The sequence below is a fragment of the Anguilla anguilla genome, chromosome 3 (assembly GCF_013347855.1).
Source record: "Anguilla anguilla isolate fAngAng1 chromosome 3, fAngAng1.pri, whole genome shotgun sequence".
NCBI lineage: Eukaryota > Metazoa > Chordata > Actinopteri > Anguilliformes > Anguillidae > Anguilla > Anguilla anguilla.
Genome location: NC_049203.1, coordinates 7209800 through 7231743, shown reverse-complemented (window position 1 = coordinate 7231743; position 21944 = coordinate 7209800). Strand labels below are relative to the sequence as shown.

The 21944-nt window shown below is 44.4% G+C and overlaps 1 protein-coding gene and 1 long non-coding RNA gene across 6 annotated transcripts in view; both read left to right on the top strand.

Moving 5' to 3' along the window:
* The window catches only part of LOC118224367 (RAS guanyl-releasing protein 2-like), a 38401-nt gene extending 29118 nt beyond the window's left edge, over window positions 1–9283 (top strand). For 4 of the 5 annotated variants that reach the window (XM_035411837.1, XM_035411838.1, XM_035411836.1 and 1 more), the window contains 7 exons: window positions 252–371; window positions 993–1108; window positions 2224–2365; window positions 4096–4132; window positions 5149–5307; window positions 6952–7014; window positions 7598–9283. In XM_035411837.1, coding sequence (XP_035267728.1) covers window positions 252–371; window positions 993–1108; window positions 2224–2365; window positions 4096–4132; window positions 5149–5307; window positions 6952–7010 — 633 coding nt within the window. In that variant the 3' untranslated portion in view covers window positions 7011–7014; window positions 7598–9283. Of the gene's footprint in view, window positions 1–251; window positions 372–992; window positions 1109–2025; window positions 2200–2223; window positions 2366–4095; window positions 4133–5148; window positions 5308–6951; window positions 7015–7597 lie in introns of those variants that run through there. The other variant, XM_035411839.1, reaches the window with a different exon arrangement.
* Window positions 9284–14120: 4837 nt separating this feature from the next.
* Window positions 14121–20667, top strand: LOC118224039. Its single transcript, XR_004764555.1, has 2 exons — window positions 14121–14219; window positions 20122–20667. It is a non-coding gene; the product is annotated as an uncharacterized LOC118224039 (long non-coding RNA).
* Window positions 20668–21944: the final 1277 nt, after the last annotated feature.

Here is a 21944-nt window from a genome sequence, read left to right as displayed (position 1 = left end):
AAACAGAATCTGTGCTCACTGTTGAATTTTAAACCTGGAAACTACAGCAGATGTTTTTTTTTTTTTTTTAATATTTGTGTCTATAAATGTAAACACAGACATAAATAGGCAAAGCTTCATCGTGTGATTGGCCAAAAAAGCAGACTGGCTGAAGTGGAAATCCATGACACATGTAAGACTGAGAAACACTGCATACTAATGTTTGTTTTTTTGTTGTTTTTTATTTTTTTTACTGAAAATTGCTTTTCCAGGCCGCTAACCCCACCCCTAGTCCCACCCCTAAGCCCACCATGATAGATGAATGGGCGTCGTCCGTGAAACCCAAAGCTGACCCTGCTATCATCACCAAACATATTGAAAAGATGGTAGAGGTAAGACGTTTCGCCTAGGGCCTCAAATGTTCCCTGATCATGTGACAGGGGAAATATTTAACCTCTGTGTGAAACCTCTTCTTGAAGGCATCACAGTAGAGCACTGGTTTTTAAACTTCAAAATTTTGGGACCCAAATTAAAAAAAACCTTTTTATAATGTCGGAAAACCAAATTAGAAGTACTTTTTAATATTGGGGCCCAAATGGGAACTAGTACCTTTCAGGGGACAAGAAAGAAAATCAGCATTCATCTTCAAAGTTGACATTGTAATCTAACAATGTTGGTGAATGTTCAATATGAAATCTGCATTCCCTCAAAGCCTATGAGTCCCACAGAGCAGCACAGTACTTGCCACAGAACTCTTTCCTTGGGCTTCAAGTTTTTCCAATTAAGTTTTTTTAGAAAAAGTAGTTAATTTCAATCTGCAAGCAGACGCATGTTCTATGCTAACAGCGCGGTCAACCCTTTAAAGGTGCTCTTTAAACACTTGTGACTAATCAATTGTGCAAATTAATTTTACATTTGTAAAACTTTGATTAAAACTTTGAGCTACCACTCAGTTTCAGACGTGATTAAGGGTTGTGTCTTATGTTTTTTTTTTTTTTTTTTCTGCGGCGCAGTCTGTGTTTAAGAATTTCGACACGGACGGGGACGGTCACATCTCCCAGGAGGAGTTTGAGATCATTAGAAACAACTTTCCGTATCTCAGCAAATTCGGCGAACTGGACAAAAACCAGTGAGTACAAACCAGGGCCTTTGGCCACGGCTGGGCATCGGGACACTTCCACCACACTTTTTCCTTGTAAAAGCTTCAAAGTAAAGTATGGCAGATGTGAAACAGTTGAGGCCTTCTAATGGTTGCATGACAGGTGCCCATTAAATGAAAGCGGTATGCAATCACAAATAGTTGTTGAACTGCTTCACTGAATTTTCACACTGGCAGTTCACACATGAAGTGCTGTCAATTGAGTGTTCTATGTGAGAGTTCTATGAAACTGTCAATAACTATATGTCCTGTCGATGGTTTTCCATGCAAGCTTATGGTAAAACTAAAAATAAAAATAAAAAGTAAATATATTAAAGATAAATAACAAAAACTGAATAGGCCTGTCAGTTCTACTTAACTAATAACACTTGCGTATTAGTACAAACCAAATACCACATATGGGGACATATTATTTCTTTAAATGAGACCCTGGACTTTAGCCAGGTGATTGCTAGTCTCATTCTGACAGGGGTTTGGGCTCTAAAGCAATATATTTCATGAGATGTATGTGTAATATGTGGTCGCTTTTAATAATACACTTACTAAGGGAACACAATACTTCTGATTTAAGGCTAGTTAGCAGTTACACAAAACACATTTTAAAGAAAGACTTTCAATCACTATCATTGCAATAGTTAAATATATACAGTTGAATATACCTCCCTATTATATATGCACAGGAGATTTCGTTCCACTTTTGGATGTTCTCTCTCACAGCATTGCCATGGAAAATGGTTTGATGGTGTCAGATTTGAAATGGCATATAATCTTAATGGTGTGTAGCCCAAAAAACTCTCTTGCTCTCTCCTCCTGAACCACGGCCTTTTTTCTTCTCATCTTTTTATACATTCACATTCCTCCTTCTCTCTCTCTCTGTCTCTCTCTAGCTCTCTCTTTCTCTCTGTTTGTCTGTCTCTGTCTCTTTTAAAAAAATAAAAAATATAAGCACTTTATCATCACAGTTTGTAAAAGCACAAAATTAATTGCATAGCTCTCCCTCCCTCTACCCCCCAACCCTCTGTATCTCTCCCTTACCCCCTCCTTTTTCGCTCTTCCTCTCTTCTCTCTCTCTCTCTCTTTCCCAGTGATGGCAGGATCAGTCGAGAGGAGATGGTGGATTACTTCATGAAAGCCAGCTCCCTGCTCAACTGCAAGATGGGCTTCATCCACTCTTTCACTGAGACCACCTACGTCAAGCCCACCTTCTGTGAACACTGCGCGGGCTTCGTAAGTACCGCCCCGCCACCCTGTCGTAGCCCGGAGTGTTCGACCACGCCGTCTGACAAACCCTGGGGGGGGGGGGGGGGGGGGGGGCGGGGTTTCACCAAGTTCACCGCAGTACCTGCCTCATGTAATAATTATGTGAGTGAGATATTTTGTGAGCTGAAGGGCTTCCTTAAAAAAATGACACAGCTTTTACAGATTAAACGAAAGATAGTAAAACAAAATGTAAGTACCTTTGTCATTTAAAACATGCTGTTTTGGTCACCATGGCTTTCATTAGATCACCATTGAATTACCCCCCCCTCCCCACACCTTCACACACACACACACACACACACACACACACACACACACACGTAACTTCTTGAAAGAATCATTCAAATATATATGAATTTGTGGATTGATGTTGGTGTTCCAGAAAGGGGACACTTCACAGGCAGAGTCTTCCACTTCCTGTTTTCTCACTGCGGTTCACCCATTCGTAGCTTTTTTGGAGAAACGCGGTGTTCTCCATGAAGATGCTCACGTTTCAGGCTCAGCCTCGACGTGCATTCGGGCCCTGGCGGGCCGCGCTGGCCCGGGCAGTCACAGAGCTGTGAAAGCCCAGGAAACGCATGACTTGCTGTGTAAAGTGAGAAACGCAGGGAGGAGGACGAATGTTGGAATTTTGGCGGGTCGATGTGGGGGAAAAAACAACCAGAGATAAGCATCCTAACTGGGCATGGCAGAATACCAGCCACTTCCTGTTCCTGTTGCTTCCTGTTGGCTCTGGGACAGAGATAACATTTTAGCTTCCTCTTGCCATGTGTTTTTTTAGTGTGTGTGTGTGTGCGTGTGTGTGTGTTTTGCTGTTGCATGGAAAAACACCTTAATCACTTTCCATGGGATGGGACCATCCTCTGTATTGGAGATTCGAATGTTGTTTTTAAAAAAAAAAATTGTAACAGTTCTTGTACCATGTTTAGTGCGCTGTGCATTCCCTTGCTTGCTGCATAATTGACACTGCCAGACTCAGCACAGCTGTTTTACAAAATGGATTTCTCTCCCTGGTTAGAGAAAAGATTTCTTGGCTTAGAGCCGAAAGCCTAGAACTTTACGGACGAGTGTGGCGGGAAGCTAATGGCGCTACGGCTCCCGGCAGACCCGGCTCGGGTTCGCGGCCCGGGCCCAGAGAGGAGCAGTCTGGGTGTTTTTGCAAGTCGGGATGTTCTCTGTGGCCTCAGATCTCTGGCCTGTGTGTGATCTGCGCTCTTTCATGTCATTGTTCCCCCATGCAACACAACAGCCCTTTCTCCTCTCGTCTTTTTATACATTCATATTCCTCCTTCTCCCTCACTCTTTCTGTATCTCTCTCTCTTTCTTTCTTTCTTTCTTTCATTCTTTCTCTCTCGCTCTCTTTTTCTCCCTCTCTCACTCTCTTTTTCTCTCTTTATCTCATTTTTTTCTCTCTCTCTTTGACTATTTTAATCTCTTGCTCTCTCTCATTCTCCTTCTCATTCTCTTGCTCTCTCTTGTTCTCTGTTCTGTTTTTCTCCATCTCTTTCTCTCATTTTCTTTCACTTCATTGCCTTTCATTCTCACCCTTTCTTTCTCACTCCCACACTTTTTCTTTGGTACTTGTTGTTTTTCTTTTCTCGTGTCTCAAATTCAGTCATATTTTCTCCTAACTGCCTTTAAACAAAAAACAAATGTCTGAATTATGACGAAAACCCCCCCCCTTTTTTTTTTTACAGATATGGGGTTTTTACAAGCAGGGATACAAATGTAAAGGTAAGGATGTATATACAGCATGTTAGATGTCAGTTCTCTGTAATTATTTAGAATCTCTGGCAAGATTATACAATAGTTGTTCTATAACTGCTCTATATTATTAATGTGCAAAAAATAAACTTTTTTTAGAACCAGGAGACTTCTAATACCTGAAAATGTACTGATGCTTTACTGGAGTACAAAGGGGCCAATCAATCAGAAAATGCTAATCTCCAAGCACCTGTTTTAATGATGGAAAATTGTTAAAGGAAAGTCAAATAACAGTCAAATAATAAGATGCTGAATTCAATTGAATGTCATTATGGAAATGTGCTTTCTTCTGACTGCATAATTTTCAGCTCTTATCCTTGAATAACCTGGCCCTTATTTAAAAAAAAAAAAATCTACATGTTATGCGCCTCAAAAAACCAGAAAATGTCTACCATAAGGAATTTTTTCAAACTCTCATCCATGTGTTTAAAAAAGGTTAAATTCATCCAAAGTCAGTCCTTAGCAGCACTTCCTATCCTTCACATTTTTGTCAAGCAAACATGCTTCTGAATCATACAGAGACAGATAGACAAAAATGCCATGGTTAAGCAGTGTAGTTCCTGTCAGTGTGTGAGCATGAATGTCTTATTGTCATTCAAAAGAGTGAAAAGTTCATTAAATTATGTGTGTAAACTGGCGTAACTTGCATGGACATGAGTTTGTCATTTCATGAATTTGTGTCTGTGTGTAAAAATGCGTGTGTAGAAGTGTGTGTGTGTGCATTCTGTATTGTGAGTGTGGGTCTGTGTGAATGTGTGTGGGTTTGTCATTTGATTTTCCTCTGATTTTCATAAACACTTATAGTTTGGCTGTTCTTATTTCCATAATTGTTGAGTAGTTGTTTCCTCTCAGTACTCAGTACAGTATGTTTTCATTTTGCTTTTCCTCTTTCCTCTCTCTCTATCTCTCTCCTCTCTCTCTCTCTTTCTCTCTCCCCTTCTCTCTCCTCCCCTCTTCTCTTGTCCCGTCCTCCTTTTTTTCGTCAGCGTGCGGGGTGAACTGCCACAAGGCGTGCCGGACTCGGCTGGCCGTGGAGTGCCGCAAACGGGCTAAAAGCATCAGCCACGAGACTCCGCCCTCCCTCCACGCGCGGTCCTACAGCTTCCCTCTCCCAGCCAACGCTCCGCCCAGCCTAAAGGACACAGGTAGCTCCGCCCCTTCCCCCCTCCAGCCAATGCTCCGCCCAGCCTAAAGGACACAGGTAGCTCCGCCCCTTCCCCTCTCCAGCCAATGCTCCGCCCAGCCTGAAGGACACAGGTAGCTCCGCCCCTTCCCCCCTCCAGCCAATGCTCCGCCCAGCCTAAAGGACACAGGTAGCTCCGCCCCTTCCCCTCTCCAGCCAATGCTCCGCCCAGCCTGAAGGACACAGGTAGCTCCGCCCCTTCCCCCCTCCAGCCAATGCTCCGCCCAGCCTAAAGGACACAGGTAGCTCCGCCCCTTCCCCTCTCCAGCCAATGCTCCGCCCAGCCTGAAGGACACAGGTAGCTCCGCCCCTTCCCCCCTCCAGCCAATGCTCCTCCCAGCCTAAAGGACACAGGTAGCTCCGCCCCTCACCCCCTCCAGCCAATGCTCCGCCCAGCCTAAAGGACACAGGTAGCTCTGCCCCCCCCCCCCCCCCCACCCTCAGCCAATGCTCCCCCCAGCCTAAAGGACATGAGTAGACCCCCCCCCACACACACACACACACTGTCATAAATCAACCCCTCTCCCCCTTCTACAAGTGAACACACTGGGCATGTTTTTCTTTTCAGTGTAACTGTGGGGCGGCAGTACAGTATAATGATTATGGGCTTTCGCCTCGATGTTTGTGGGGTTGGTTCCAGGCAGGGGCCCTGCCTTGGTAACCTTGAGCAAGACACTTACCCTGAATTGCTTCAGTAAAAAAAAACATAGCCGACCACGTGAACGGCTTGCATGTGGAAATGTAATCTGTGTAATTCGCTTTGGGGAAGTGTGTCCGCGAAATTCGGAGATGTGATGTGAACACACAGACGGAGCGCAGATCCTCCGAGCTCCGGAGGAAATTGACTGGCCCGCTCTGTCCATTATGTCACACGCCGAAATGATCAGTAGATCTATACGCCATTACATTAGCATTGAGCTGAAAAGACGAGAGCGAGGGGTGAGAAACCTGCAGCGTAGGGGCACAGGCTAATGGGGTTTGCTAAAATGGATCGATGATGTAGCAAATACAAAGGCACTTTAATTTAACACAAACTCCTAAAAAGCATGCATTGCTCCAGGGTTGCCAGGTTTGGCTTCCTCAGCTGAACTTGCTGAATTGTCACTGGTTTTGGCGTCTGCCATTTTGCCTTTGATTTTATTTTTTTTGATGTTGTTTTTTCGGATGTTTTCCATCGAAGATTGTGCCAGCTTAACAAACGCACATACTGCATCTTGAGCGGAAATATCAGCGATTGTGTTTCCGTGGAGAAGTTTATTATATAAAAAAAAAGCAGAAGCAGCTAGTTTTTTTCTTTTTCTTTTGTTCTTTCGGAAAATAACTGCATTGAGGACATGCCTACTCTGGTTGCCAGATTACGTAACTTTGGATTCTGAAATCTGCCTGGCAACCTTGCATTGCTCTGATTTGCACTGTACAATATAATGATTTGGCAGACTCCTTTACAGTTGACTTGCTAAAGCGCGTGTAACGTGGTAAGAACGCACTAATAGAGCTCCACTTGGCTAGATCTATGATAGAATAAATGCCTCTGCCAAGGTGCATGCCCCAAGATCTATGATATGAAGGAAGAATAGTTCACTGCTGTCTTTGCCTGTGTTTTTAGTGATCGCAGAGGAGGACATTGAGGCTGTAGAAGAGGGAGTCTTCGATGTCCACCTATAACCAGGTAAGGCGGAGACATCAACAACGTATAATTGAGTAAACCGGTGTATGTAAACTGTATGCTAATATTTTCAAAAACTGAACCCAGACGGGGGGGGGGGGGGGGGTTCAAATACACAGACCTCAAGAACTGTAACCATCTAGGAGGGTCCAGGGGCATGCCCCCCCCTTCCCCAAAATAATTTTAAAAAGGGCTGCTACGAAATGATCATTTCTGGTGAATATACTTCAGAATACTGATCAGTATATCCCAAATCACAACATGAAATTCCTGTCTTTATTATATGAATTATTTTTTCTCAACATCATGCTGTATTATTGGGGGGTTGTTTGGCCCATTTTGTAATATTGGGGGGGTTGTGACCGCACTTTCCCCGCCATATGATATGATAAGGGGATAAAAGACAAAGGTAAGTTTTAGTAGAAGTATAGGTTAACCTGCAATTGTTTACCTGCATTTTATGATCCTTGCGTTGCATCTTTCTATGGATGCATTTACCTGAAGCTTCGTTGCTGCACTGCCCACCTAAATGTCTGTAAAATACCATCATGGTGGCAAAATTCACAAGCTGTATTTTGTTTGGCAGCTACAGGTGGAACTTAAACCAAGTAGGGACACTGCACTGAGAACAACGCAAGACACCTGGAGGCTGCCACCCAGTGGAACAATATTGCAATTACACTCCAGCGCCCTCCATTAATGGACTGCTGTCCTCAGCTTAGATGTTTGACGGGATCATGCATGTGTTTATGATCTTCATTTCAGTATATTTCTCTCTCCTTTCCGACAATATTGTTTCTCGCTCTTCCTCTCTTTCTGTCCACCGTCTCCCTTTTAAACGATCGGCACCAATGCAGTCCTTGAAAACAGCTGAAATTAAAAAAATTAAAAAATTAAGCGAGAGTGTGGATTCATAAGAGGACTATTAAATTCATTGTAATACATAGTTTTCACAGAATGGTGCTCCTGAGGCCAGAAAGTCCATCTGCCTTGGTCCTGATTGTTCTAACCCTTTTTCATGGGATTGTAATTTGCATTGCCTGGGTTATGAATCTTTTCTCCTGTGTGGGAGTGCTCCACCTTGATGAGATGGACCCAGCTTGCCGTGCCACAAAAGAAAGAAATGATAAAATACAATTTCATGAAGGACAGCAGCAATTAGGAAGTCCTGTACATATTATATACTTCACCGCCGAGGGTTAATGGTTTCACTTATTCTATTGCTACTACTAATCTGTGTCCTGTTTTTACATCAGTTTATCTTGATATTTATAACCGTGACTATTGTGGTGCAATATGCTAATGCTTGAATGTAGTGCCTCATAATATTTCCCAACCCCCTAGTACTTGGAATACTGTACTGATTAATGAATTTGTGGTGAGGATTTTGACTGTGTAATATTAGTCTAATTTGGTGTGCAGTCTCTGTTTGTGTTTGGTGTATTCGGCTGGGGATGGGTGGCCGGAGCTTCCCAGTGTGGGACTTATTAACTATCGGTTCTGACTTTGGTGTTGTTGGTGCGTTAGTGTGGGAGAGGGACTGTGTGGCCAATGCTGGTGACAGGTGGAAGAGAACTCATTGACCACCATGATAGGCAGAGCTACACTGAGCTGTAAACCAATCGATGACTTAGTTCTCCCCCAAAAGGCTACCACGATTGGTTCAAAATGGTGAGTCGCTAATAATGTGATTTATTTTTGGGTTCTCAGAAGTTTCACTTACTCTTTGCTGGTGAATACCCCACTAGGGGTGACATAGCTCAGGAGGTAAGACCGATTGTCTGGCAGTCGGAGGGTTGCCGGTTCAAACCGCGCTCTGGGCATGTCGAAGTGTCCTTGAGCAAGACACCTAACCCCTAACTGCTCTGGCGAATGAGAGGCATCAATTGTGAAGCGCTTTGGATAAAAGCGCTATATAAATGCAGTCCATTTAGATTTCAGTACTATATGCTGGGTATGGAAAAGGTCAAGTCATTTATTAATTGGTTGGGGAAAAAAAAGAAAAACATTGGTGACCCAGTGCTGTTTTTCCCCCATGTAATAAACTTCCAAACTTGTGTCTATGTTTTATAAATGTTCTTAACCAAATATGCTGATTCTCTACATGCAGTTTGCCTGTGTGTATGTACCTTGTCCTTAGGAAACTCACTTCTTTATGCGTTGTGTTTGTGCACACAGAAGTTTTATATATCAGTGAGATGTTTTGCTTTCTGTCTGGAATAAAACTAATTTCAGAAGTGCCAAATGAATAAAAAGGGAGGTTATGAGGAAACGAGTCTGTTTTTTTTTTTTTTACATTTCATTTTTTTATTTTTTCCACACAGACACTTACCTAGAGAAGATCACAGAGATTACCTTTTATAAATGGATGAAATGTGCGCTGTAATTTTTTCTCTATATATAGACATACACACACAAATAAATACACATAGTTTTACTGAATAAATTCCACTTTATAAAAAGTGAGTCTTTGAAGGGTACGATATTGACCTGCCTGTGTTTGAAACGCTCATCCCTAATTGGTTATAAGCATTAATGTTCCTCCTCTCACTGCGCGTTGGCACCTGCTAATGATGCCGCTCCAGGTTACAGGCATGCCTGATTAAGCGAGGCTGGGTGCTCCGGACCGGCTGTTTATTTCATGTAGCGATGTGATATTTTTAAAATGCGGGGAAGTTGATTTTTTGTTCCATAGCTTTAATGACTGGAGCTCCTGGGGTTGTCAGGTACTTTGGTCAAAGCTAATAAAATCCCATTTGGCTCATGAGAATATTTAATATATTTTGAGACGCGTAATAAAAGGTTGTCTGATGCTATACCGCATAGTGCCTTTGAACTCAGCCATCCATCCAGCCAAGCTAAAAATTCCGAGTACTGTGTCAGTTCTATACAGCCACCAGCATTGTACATCAAATATTGGAAGCTATGAAAACATGAATGAACTCTGGTATTTCACCATGAAGATCGATAGGCGTCTCCCAGGCAACAGACAGTTGACAGTCATTTAACTGTTGCTACGAAATGCTATTGATTGATGAGCCTGGCAGGCAGAGGAGGTCAATTGAATTTGAGTTAATTATGCAACAACTGCAGTCTGGAGAGATCGGGGCCGGGAACTGCAGTGTGAGAGATCTAGAAACGGATGACCACATCGCGAACGATCGCTTCCTCAAAGCGAGGGAGTTGGGGAACGTTCTTCAAACGGGAAGATGCGGAATGAAAACCATTGTTGGCCCCCCTGAACCATAACCGAGAAAAAGAAAGGATAAAAAAAGAAAACAATCGGAGGAAATTAGCAGAGGAAATGAACTGACTTTTGAATTCTGAGGTATAGGCTATAAGCTGTCACTGGGTGTTAACCTGCTTTAATCGTATATGACAGTTCGTTGGTAGTTCAGCTGAATTTAGCTGAATAAGAAACAGTAGTGTGTGCAGCATTGCATTTGTGAGTCTGCGAGGCTCTAGTCTCTGCTGATAGAATAATAAACAATTTATTGATCTCTTGAAAGAGCTCAAAGGCAACCAGGTAAGTCTTAGGCATTGATACTGTAAATTGTGATTATATCAGTATTAATGTTTTGTAAAATAAATGGATCCAGACTTCAATGGATCCACAAAATATTTGTGTGCCTCTGTTTACATTCCCTAAAAATCTATGATACTTGAAAGTTGTTGGACATAGCTTAACCCTTAAAGGTGTAAGATCATAAATATGTGAATAGAATGTTCATACCTGAACATTCTAATGCTGATGTAACAATCACTACTGGTGATTGAAAGATATGGAGTTCTAGAACATTGACTTGGAATTTCGAACAAAACAAAAAAACATTCCAAAAAACCTATTCTCCAAAGGGTTAAATGTTCTGCTTCAACATAAATAATATAAGTAACAGTAAAGTGTTAAGATCCACTAGATGGCGATGTTGGACTGTCAAACTTTGGGCAGCTCGACGCTGAACCCTTTCTTCTGTAGTTCTTCAGGCTTTTTGGCTCTCGCTAAAAAAGCTAACGCTCTTCGGACTGGGGAGCGAATTGGTTGAATGAAGACAATGATTAGTGTAGGGTCTGGCCAATTTAATCCCGGGAGAGCTGCAGTCCGGCAGGATTCAGCGATACCTTCTAAATTAGCAACTAGATTTCCACCCGGAGACCCTGGTGTGGTGAATTCCAATCAAATAATGACTTCAACTGAGCAATTCAAAACTGAGACAGAAGTCGAACAAGTAGACACCATGAGCCCACCCCCCCCCCCCCCCCAGGACTGAAAATGTCCACCCCTCAATAAGCATAGTCAGGTGAGTAGCTGTAATTACCCTGTCACACCACATATGTGTCAGGCAGGCCTACCTCACTTATCCAACCTAACACACTGTACAGTATGTATGATGGAAGGTGTGCTGAGTTAGTGTTGTTAGGACAGCCAGTCATTGCGCAGAGGAGGGTTGCTTCTTACCATATGTCTTTTACATGGGAGAAATGCCTACCAAGTGCTGACTGAGTGGGGCGAACCATCTTTTTTTTTTGCTTAGTTTTTGTTCTATTGTCTGTACTTCTCTCATGCTCAGTCAGTTCAGAGCAGCGGTCTCCAGCCTCAGAATACCTCACAGGCTATTTCCTATATGTCACCTTTTAAAGCCACCTGTTTCTAGCTGAGACCCCCCACCCCCTACCTAACAAGTGAAAATTCCCACAGGTGTCAGTCTCTTGTTTGAAAGAACTGGAGCATACTCAAGGGCGCACCAATACAACACGGAAACAGCGCTGAATGGAATCTCCGTCTGGAGGACACTTCACGGGTGGCAATGGGAGAGAAAGAGAGTGAGTCTAACAATGGTCCTTGGAAAATCATTTACTTTAACCGTTTAAGGTATCATAAAATATGTGATAATGCTGATGTGACAATCCCTACGGGTAACTGAAAGGCAATGGAGTTCTAGAACGCTGACTTTTTGGAATTTTGAAAAGCCAGAAGACCTGCTCTTCAAAGGGTTAAGTACGTCACCCCAGCAACAGCCTAACAAACCCCAGCATAACCGCCCTAACAGTGTGCCCAAAAGGCATCTCCCAAGGAACATTGCAAATAGTAGCAAATGTAGTTCTGTCTAAAAAGTAAATGTACCTAATAAATAAATGATCCTCTTGTGCAGTAGAGGGAATGTTTGAAAGACAGCAGAAGATGCTGCCTGTTAAATTAGCCCCTAGATCTCTCTAATGGTATCCAGATGTCGAGATTAAAATGCTCCCGTGAGAGAGCTCGGTTATCCAGTCAGATGAACTAGTCAAAAACAAAAAACTTTCTTCGGCCTCAACCTTCCACGACACAGGCAAAATTGATTGTTTTCCCATCTTTCACTGTGGAAAAAGTAAGAACAGAAACATTATTTTGTTGTGACTGGCTATGTGGGGTCCCCTACGTGAATGGGCAAATGAAAGGGAAGCGCTTAGTCATCGCTGGCATCTTCGACACAAACCATTTATCGCTCCCGCACCACGGCTCCCAAATTTGCAAAGGGGACCGCGCAAGATTGACGAGGGGGTTTGATTTGCCTCTTAATGGGATTATAGAGCAAAAGGTCTCCAGTGACACCAACAAATGCCTATTCTCATACAAATTCACATCAATAGGGGAGGATCTAATGTCAGGCTTATGTGAACTGCACTGATGATTCAGAGAGAAGGGGGAGGTGCTTATGTTTACTGTAATAAGGATTCTGATCATAAGAGGAGGGGCTTATGTTTTCTATAATAATGATTCTGATCATAAGGGGAGGTGCTTATGTTTACTGTAATAAGGATTCTGATCATAAGGGGAGGGGCTTATGTTTTCTATAATAATGTTTCTGATCATAAGGGGAGGTGCTCATGTTTTACGTAATAAGGATTCTGATCATAAGGGGGAGGGACTTATGTTTACTGAAATAATAATTCTGATCATAAGGGGAGGCGCTAATGTCTTCTGAAATAATAATTCAAATAATAAAAAAATGGTTTATTTGTACTGAAAATAACTATGAGTGAAGTCGTTCAGACAATGTATCGCTTAACGATGCGGTGAGCATCTTATGAAAAATAACACCATCTCCCCGGTCAGCTCCCTCCAAACCTGTGGGAGGATCTGATTTTTTCCCCAGGGGAAGATGAGGAATTAAATAAGCTGCCGTATTGTAGCGTGCGTGCCAAGGTCAAAAAAATAAATTAAGGTAGCCTGAAATGGTCTTTCAAAAAGCAAGTGGAAAAACTAATCCTAAATGCTTTTCTTCGGTACTGATGTAGAAAGAGAAAGAAAGCTGAAGATGAGGTCAAGTGCATTACAACAGGGGAGTGGTTCTGCTTTATCACAGTTTTGCAGATACTCTAAACCATTACTTCATTGAGAGCGCCACCAGGGAAGAGATACCAATAGCAGGGGTGTATATTGTGTGCTAGACAATAGCTAAAACCAAGTCGAAAACAGGGGTTATTGAAATTGGAGTTCCCCAGGGAATTGGCGCTGGTCCGAATCATTTATCGACACCCGTATGAAGCCGAAAATAAAATGGACTTGAAACTGCTTTCAAACAACTCTTGGACTTGGAAAATCGTTCGCTGACGATGACATCGTCACCCGTCCTGTGGCATGTTCCCTGAGGCCACACACCGCCTCCGTCACCTTCCCGCACATCCAGTGACCACATCGGCCCCAGAGTTCATGACATTACCCACAACCCACGTGAACAATTTTCAACAACAGCTGATAAGCCTCCCCATTGGTATTTTGCACTAAGAAGGTAACCTCTCAAAACGGTGTGTAAATTTTGTTCGACTTCACAACAGTGTAGTTTCAGAGCAGTTAATTTTCAAATGAGGTTTAATATGATATGGAAAGGCCACAGTGACGGAGTCCATTGGCAGCCATGTGTGAAGTTGAGGGGGGGGGGGGGGGGGATGGGAGAGGGCTGTTTGAAAGAGCATTGCCTCGTCCCTCACAGAAGACTCTCTCAGAAACTGGATTATCCAAATAGTCTGTAATTGTGGCCGCCGGCGATCATTGAACTTGGCCGCCTGGCGAGAGTGTGAATTAAATATTAACGGGAGGCTTGCGTGCTGCGTTTCCCCTGCCCTCTTCCCCGCTGCCGCCCTTGTCTGTTTGCACTTTGGATCCCCGGCTGCTAGCGCGGCTCGAAACGATGTGAAGGGAACGGCACCTGTTTTCGACGGAGAGAGAGGTAGGTACGCGGCTCTCCTGATCACACCGAAATGCCGGCAGTCGGTCTCTGGATACTCAAGATGTTTAATTTGGAGGAGCGCTACTTCTCTTTCGAAATAATCCCAGGGAAAACACCAAATAGTACTTAAGAATTCGGAAGCATATGGTCCCCGTTAATGGACCAACTGGACTTCAAAAGAGCAGTTAGCAGTCCTTCTGATTAGTCAATGGAATTTTTACTCTGCTGAAGTTAAATACTAACTAAACTGACCACGTGAGGAACAGTGTCTGGTGAGGTCACAGTTTGGGGCAGTGACTGACCAAGTCAATGCTCGTAAATGGTGCAGTGGCTTGTGGGGCCTGTGGTCCATTTATTTCCCTTTTCTGATGGCAGGCTAAGCACAACAACAAAAACAAGAACTACAACTACAGCAGTTCCTCCTGGAAGGAAGGACAGGCTCCAAGAAGTCAAATGCTAATGAGAGTTATGTAGATGTGTTTGCGTACATTCGGGCCTCAATACACAAGACAAGTTGGATGGGTGAAGCAGAAGTGTAAAACTACACGGATTAATGAAGATGGCCCGATAGGCATCCTGTCCACCCCTTTCACTCCCCGGCCTCTCCCCTTTCGCTGAAAATCCTCGTGGAGGAGAACGCTGGCGGGTGGAAAATTTCTGCAGTACTCAGCTGGCTGCCTACCGCGGGCAGACTGACGTATTGTCGATATTCTCAGCTTGTGGTACCACCGCCCGTCTGTTTAATACTTCTTAGCGGGAATTACGGGAAGCCAGCGAACAAGGTCCAGTTTCGGCGAAGGGGCGTATCTCCCGATGCGAGGGTCGGAGATACGGAACGTCTAACTCGCAGCTATTTAAAGCTCTGCTCCAGGCACTGAACTGTGGCCATTTTGAAAAAAAAACAAAAAAATTGCAACCTCCACTACTAGCTTTTCATTAATATCTGTTTTTTTATCTGTTGAGGTGAGTCCTTGGATTGTTTTTTATTTCTGCTGTAGAGTGCATGTGCGACCGCCTGCGGTCCGATGGGCGCGAAGCTTTTCGGTCGCTGTTGCCACAGAAACGGAGCCGTAAAGTTTAACATTATAATTCACCTCGCCACGGGCCCTTCGGTGGAAATGTTTCGATAGGAAAAAAAAAAAACGGCTATTTCAGATCGCGGCCGAGGTTTCTCTCCTCCTCTTTCAAGGCGTCGCCTCCGATAATTCACTTTGACCAGACGGCGCCGTGCGAGGGGTACACATTTACCCAGAAGGCAGTGCGGGCCCTCCGGTTCAGATGGGAGACAAACTGGGCGCGGGGGGGGAGGGACAGACAGAGATCACAATAACATTCTCAGACGGAGCACATGCAGACCGCTTTGTGGCCTCGCGAAAAACTCATTTACTCGCACAGAAAAGAGCCCCTTTGTGCGCGCATCGATTCCAAAGGCACATCTCGCATTCATTTTTCTCTTTGACCTCTCGGCTGTGCCGAGACTTTGAGAATTCCCGTTTGATTGCTGTTCGAGGACGGGGGGGGGGGGGGGGGGGGGCAGACGCAACTGTGAAAAGAATCTCATCCGGACCGTTCTCCTCCCTCTGATCCGCTGACTGGAGTACCGAGGCATTCATCAAACGCTACGTAACCGTCCACAACCGTTAATACCGCGTTTCAGGCGAACGCAAGAACACTCTGACTGAAATTACCAACGTTTTGCTTATGTACTGTGTCTTTATTTACATTCATGCTCTGCTCACCATTGAGAGTGAGCTTATTCCTGAAATACAGATATTTGTCCACTACCGCTTCATTAGCTCAACCCTTCTGAGTGTGCACTGAACACCGCACCTGGGAATCTTCTTTGCAATTTCTCACTGGTGATAACCTTGCCACAATATGTTTACTTGGCCCCGGCACATCAACGTCATCTTCTTTCCCATACTTCCTGCAGCTTGCAGTGACTATTTTACATACACTACAGGCCAATGGTATTAGGCTATTGGGTATTAGGTATTACTCATATCATAGCTTTAATTGCATTGACCTTTAATTGAATTTACAGGGTTTCTGGGACACTCACTCCCATATTTTTTTGCCTTAACCTCTTAAAACCCCCAGCCTCCCCCCCCCCCCCAAAAAAAAGCCCAGAGAAAATCAACATGGATGACTCACTCTGGTAACTTCCCTGCCTACCTGGATTTGAAGGTGACCTTTCACAGGATCGCTGGAGACCATATAACTGCCTAAGTGCTGAGATCAAAGCCTTCAGGGGGAGATGATTGAATGGATTCCCTTTTTTATTCTTAAATTCTTTTTCCTGTATATGACAGAGTGCAGCAAATGATTTCTTGCAGCACTCTCGGCGATATATTAGACAGATATGAAACAGATCTTTGTCATTTGCTTTGTAATTTTTCAAACATTAATTGAAACTTTTTTTAAGGAGTGAAACATAATCTCTGGGCCTCCGTCTCGCATTCTTAAACAGTTTATTACCTTTCTTGTCTTAAAAAGCATGCGGGCAGAAGCCGTTAACTACAACGCCCTTTTCGTACAGCGTTTAGCCCGATTGTATATCATCCATGAAATTAACGTAATTGTGTAAGTAAGAGTCCAATTCAACCTTTAGCAGGCTTAATTTTTCAAAAAAGCACGCAAAGCATATTTGCTCAAGACCAATCGGCTGTCTGGCCTCGCAGAGGCATCTCTAGGGTTGGTGACACCCGGTGCGGTCCACCGTGTCACCTGAAGTTGTCGACGGGGGGGGAGGGGGGGCGCTGTTGGAAATTGTCGACCGGGGGGTGGGGGGGTGGGTTGCTGTTGGAAGTTGTCGGTGGAGGGGTGGGGCTTTGTCGTTTTAATGCGTGTTATGCATTTAAACGGCAAAGAGCTTCTTGTCACATTCATGCCGGTAATTAGGTCAACAGGCAGTAAAATGAGTCGAAGAAATCAACTGTCTCAACTCGTCGCTACACAAAACACACACACTGCACAAAAAATGTATTGACAGTCATTTCGATGTCACCCCCGTCTGATGGTGTCACCCGGTGTGGTCCGCACCCCCCGCACCCCCCTAGGGACGCCTCTGTGGCCTCGTGCTGATGTCACAAGGCTGACAGTACCTCCTCTCGTCGTAATCGCTCTGGCCTAATTGTGACCGGTCAAAACGGCACGTCTAATTAGTGTTTTAATTGAAACTTGCGAAGCAAAGTCTATGTGGTCTTTCTTCGGCTCTTTGTTCTTGACTCTATGGGGCTCCTTCAAAAAAATATCATCAAAGACGTTGGCTTGCCTTTGCTCCTCTGTCGGGCACAGTGGTTGGTGTTTTTGGGGGGGGGGTTGGGTTGGTGGGTGGGCGGGTGAGAGGGAGGAATGACTGATCAGGACCTAAACAAAAATGAAAGTGATTGTGGTTGTTTTGTGGAGTAACGAATAATGGTTTGTGAATAATGACCATTGCTTAATGATTTGTGAAATAATGACCATTGAAATTTAAACTCAAACCACAATGACACGAGAGCCTGAAATGCAAAACAGCGTATGATAAATAGATGCATATATTAAAAGAGCAATTTAAAAATAAACAAATAATCAATTAGGCTAAATTGAAAAGATAAGCCTTTAGCAGGCACTCAAAAAAGTCCACTGTGCCCGCCTCTCTGGCAGCCCTTGGCAGGGTGTTCCACAGCTTGGGGGCGTATTCGATGTAGGGTTCCTCCCCAAATTCTTTTTTTTTTTTTTTGGTTGCGCTGTGATACTGAGAGGCCAAACAAGCCAGTGTCAGATGACCCGGGGGCTCACGCGGGGGGGGGGGGGGGGGGGGGGGGGGGGGGGGGGGTAAGAAACCAGGGGAGTCTGGGATATACGCCGGGCCTGCAGTACAACCCGAGCGCTTTGTAGAGAGGCAGAGGAACTTTGAAGTCTATCCTGGCTGCCACTGGGAGCCAGAGCAGGGAAGCTAACACCGGAGCGCTAGGCTCCCTTTGTTTTATGGAGAAGACGAGCAGCGGCTTTCCCGTACGAGCTGTGATCTATTAATAGATTTTTTTTTTTGGGAAGGCCAGTAAAAAAGGGGTTGCAGTAGGCCAGTCTGTGCAGGAAACAAAAGTCTGGATAAGTTTTTCAGCATCATGCCCTTGTTAAGAAAAGAATCTTAGCAATGCTTCTGAGAAGAAGGTAGGCTGTCTTTGTCACCTGATTTATGCGTGATGTCAGAGTCCAAAATTACCCCCTGGCCTGTTACTTATGGTTTGACCTTAGTGGTCAAATTTCCCAGTTTACTGAGAAGTACCTCAGTAAAGTAAAAGAATTGCAGTCTTGTTCTTACTTAGTTTCAGAAAGTTACTGCTCTCTGAACATCTGCTCTAAATTACTTCATCTGTCACAATAATTGATCTTATCTGACATATTTGATTAAGTCGTGAGCCACGATTAAAGTCTGTACGCTTGGTGAAAACATTTCACTGCGTCCGCACGTCGAAGCAAACCAACCTGAGTCTATATGGCTCATTCACAAATTCACAAAGAATAATGGGGTTTGAACCAAAGCCAGCATACACACCAGCTCTGGGGCAGGACTGGAAGTTGTGCACCCCCTGGTCAAGGGAGGCTGGAACGGGGATATTCGGTTATATCCTATGAATCCAGACCGGGGCACGGGTATTAAGTATTAATGCGGTGGGCAGGACCCAGAGGGAAGGCGCTGTTACAACCGACGTATTCGATCCGGCTAAGGGGGGGGGGGGGGGGGGGGGGGGGGGGGGGGCTACCGTATCGTATCGTATCGTGTCGCGCCGCGAAAGACGATAACAAACGAGGTCGGGGCACGAGTCCCGCCGCGCCGCGCCCTTTTTTTGCGCCGCGGGGGCTAAAGCCGGGACGCGCAGCCGTAGCGCTAACCGTAACGCGGACGGGTGGCGATTAGCGCCAGGGCTGACAGACCCGTGGGCTAGCCGCGTCTCCTCGGTGACACGTCGGCTTGCCTGCGCGCACACAAGCCCTGTACCTGTAACCGCCGTACTGGCAGACCGCTGTGTAGCAGCGTGTAACGCCCGGAGCCGTTTGTCCTCCGGCTACAGGTGGGAGGACGGTGCTGTGGGCCTCGGGTGTGACGCCTCGTACGCACAAAAAAAGAGTCTGGGCCTGACTGATAGAGCCCTGGAAACGTCGCCCCCTGCTGTGCTACCGAAGAAACGAACGAAGAAAAAAAAAAACGGGAGAAGGCATGCAGAGAGGTGGGAGTGAGGTTGGGAGGGAAGAAGAGAAATGGAGGGATGGAGGGGGAGGAGGAGGAGAGAGGAAAGGGCAGTGAAGGGAATGAAGAGAAGCAGGGATGATGATGTGGAAATGGCAGCAGCGCAGATGAAGGAAAAGAGAAAGGGAAGACTGAAAAGGGGGAAGAATCATGGATGGGTGGAAGAAGGAGAATATACTTTACTCATACATTTTTTAAGACAATTCAAGCGCATAAAATCAACAGTCTGTGTCTATTGTCTGTGGGAACTAGGGTTGTATCTGAACCTTAACGCTTTGAAGAGTAGGGTTTTTTGGAATGTTTTTTTCTTCTTCAGACTTCTAAGTCAGTGTTCTAGAACCGTTACAGTAGAACTGTTGGTTTCAATGAGCAGTAGTGAGTATTGAATCAGCATTAGAATGTTCAGTTAAGAACATACTAATCACATGTACACCTTAAAGGGTTAAGTGGTTCGTTATAGATCAGTGCAGCAGAATGGCTGCTTAGGTTCAAATCTCTTTTTTCAGGAGGCTGAGCAGAGAGATGATGCTGAAAGGACACTGATCACATGACCCGTCCCAGTTCGGAGGCTAATGTGTGGACGGAACTTAATACACACGGTTCAGTGGTCGATCTATTGATTCCTCTCTCTCTCTCTCTCTCTCTCTCTCTCTCTCACTCGAGAAGCCCCCTCAGCAGACTGCGGAAGGACTCGCTGCCTACTGGATGGACAGCACACTGCTGGAACTTCAAGAAGGAGAAACTTGGAAAAGGGAAAAATGTTGGGAGGACACTTGACTATGGAAGTTGGACGGCATAGTCTCTACTTTTCCACCCTGATACCCCCTTCTCTATCATGACCCCCCCCCCCCCCTTCTCTACCCTGATACCCATTCCCATGATATTCATAATTCATAATTAATTAATAAATAAATAAATAAAATAGCATCTCTACCTTCTAATTCTAGAGACGATAGATTGCCTATTGCTGGATGTCATGGCCCAGCCATTACACTTTTCATTAATCGCTGCTCGGGGTGTTGAGGATTTCCGAATCCAGGCCTTCTCTCCTTTTGCACTCACTGTAAGTCACCTCAAATGTAAATGTAAGCAGCGAAAAGCATCACACCGACAAAACAGAGGAACAACAGGTCCCGAAGGGGATGCCTCCTTTAAAGCTAGGTCTGCCTCTCTCTCTGCCTCTCCCAAAAAAAAAACAAAAAAAAAACAAAACAACAAAGTCAATTGAAAAACCGAGCTGAGAAATGAAAGCCCGGGGAAGCAAATCATACAAGCCAATGAAAGAAAGGCTCTCTTGTGCGAGTGTCATCTACAAAGGGCAGACCTGGCCACTTGGGCACATCCTCGCAGATTACCATGGAAATCACATCCGCAACAGACTCCTTGCAGAGAAGCACTCTCCCCGTGAGCCGCCATTGGTGCCTCGGTGAGACGCTGCCGCAATTGGTTTGCAATGTTGTGTAATTAATCAGACTGGGAGAGAGGGAGAGAGAAAGAGAGAGAGAGAGAGGGAGAGAGAATGAGGCAATCTTTCTCCTTCTGAGCATTTGACTAATTTTCCCGCTGAGCTGAATCAAAAGGTCCACTTACATTTTTTTTTTGTTCAAAAAAAGAGAGAAGTTTTCATTTTCCGAGCTCCGCGGTTTATTGGAATTCAAATCGCTTTGGCAGTTAATTGCCAATCAAGCTCTACCTATCTATAAACCCTGTCACTGCTCGTGCTCACAAATGGAGGAGACTGTACAAATTCATTTAAAATCTTTATTTTTTGTTTTATTTAACGGTTGTAATGTGACCACATACCCGCCGGGCCACTGAAACAAATTGATATTCTCTACTTTACTGCGCCTTGATGCGGTTGCGTTCAACCCAATTTCCTAAGCAAATAAATTTGAGTTTTTGAACGGGATAAAATTAGGTTTTTTCATGGCGTTCCACTGTTACTGATTATTGGGTAACTGTGGGTACCTATAAATGCTTAATAAAAATCGACAATGGTATTATTAGACAACATGATAAATGTTAGTCATTATATTGTTAAGGAGGTGATCACGGCTTGCTGAAGTTGACGTTTCCAAGATTACAATATACGCTGTCGATATTCTGCATACTTGGCCATAAAAAACACATTTAATTATACAGTATTTAGCAATATGAGGCTGCACATCAACAGCGAATCCCGGCATTGACTCAGACCATGAACATGAACATAAATGCAGCAGCTCAATGTTATAAAAATTTATAGAGATTTTAGCTTCTCATGGCCACATGCAGGCCCACACCTGCATCAGGATGTTTTTAATTCTGTGAGGAGGCATCGGCGTGAAAGGAACGATGTGTGTAAGATACTTGTAGTCAGTGTTAGTAAGCTCTTGATATTGTGTTTCCTTTATTTATTTGTTTTTGCAGGCCCTGACGGCTTGTATCAGTTTGAGATTCCCATGTTATATTCTGGATGTCGGTTTGTGTTGTTTGAAAGAGTGATCCCA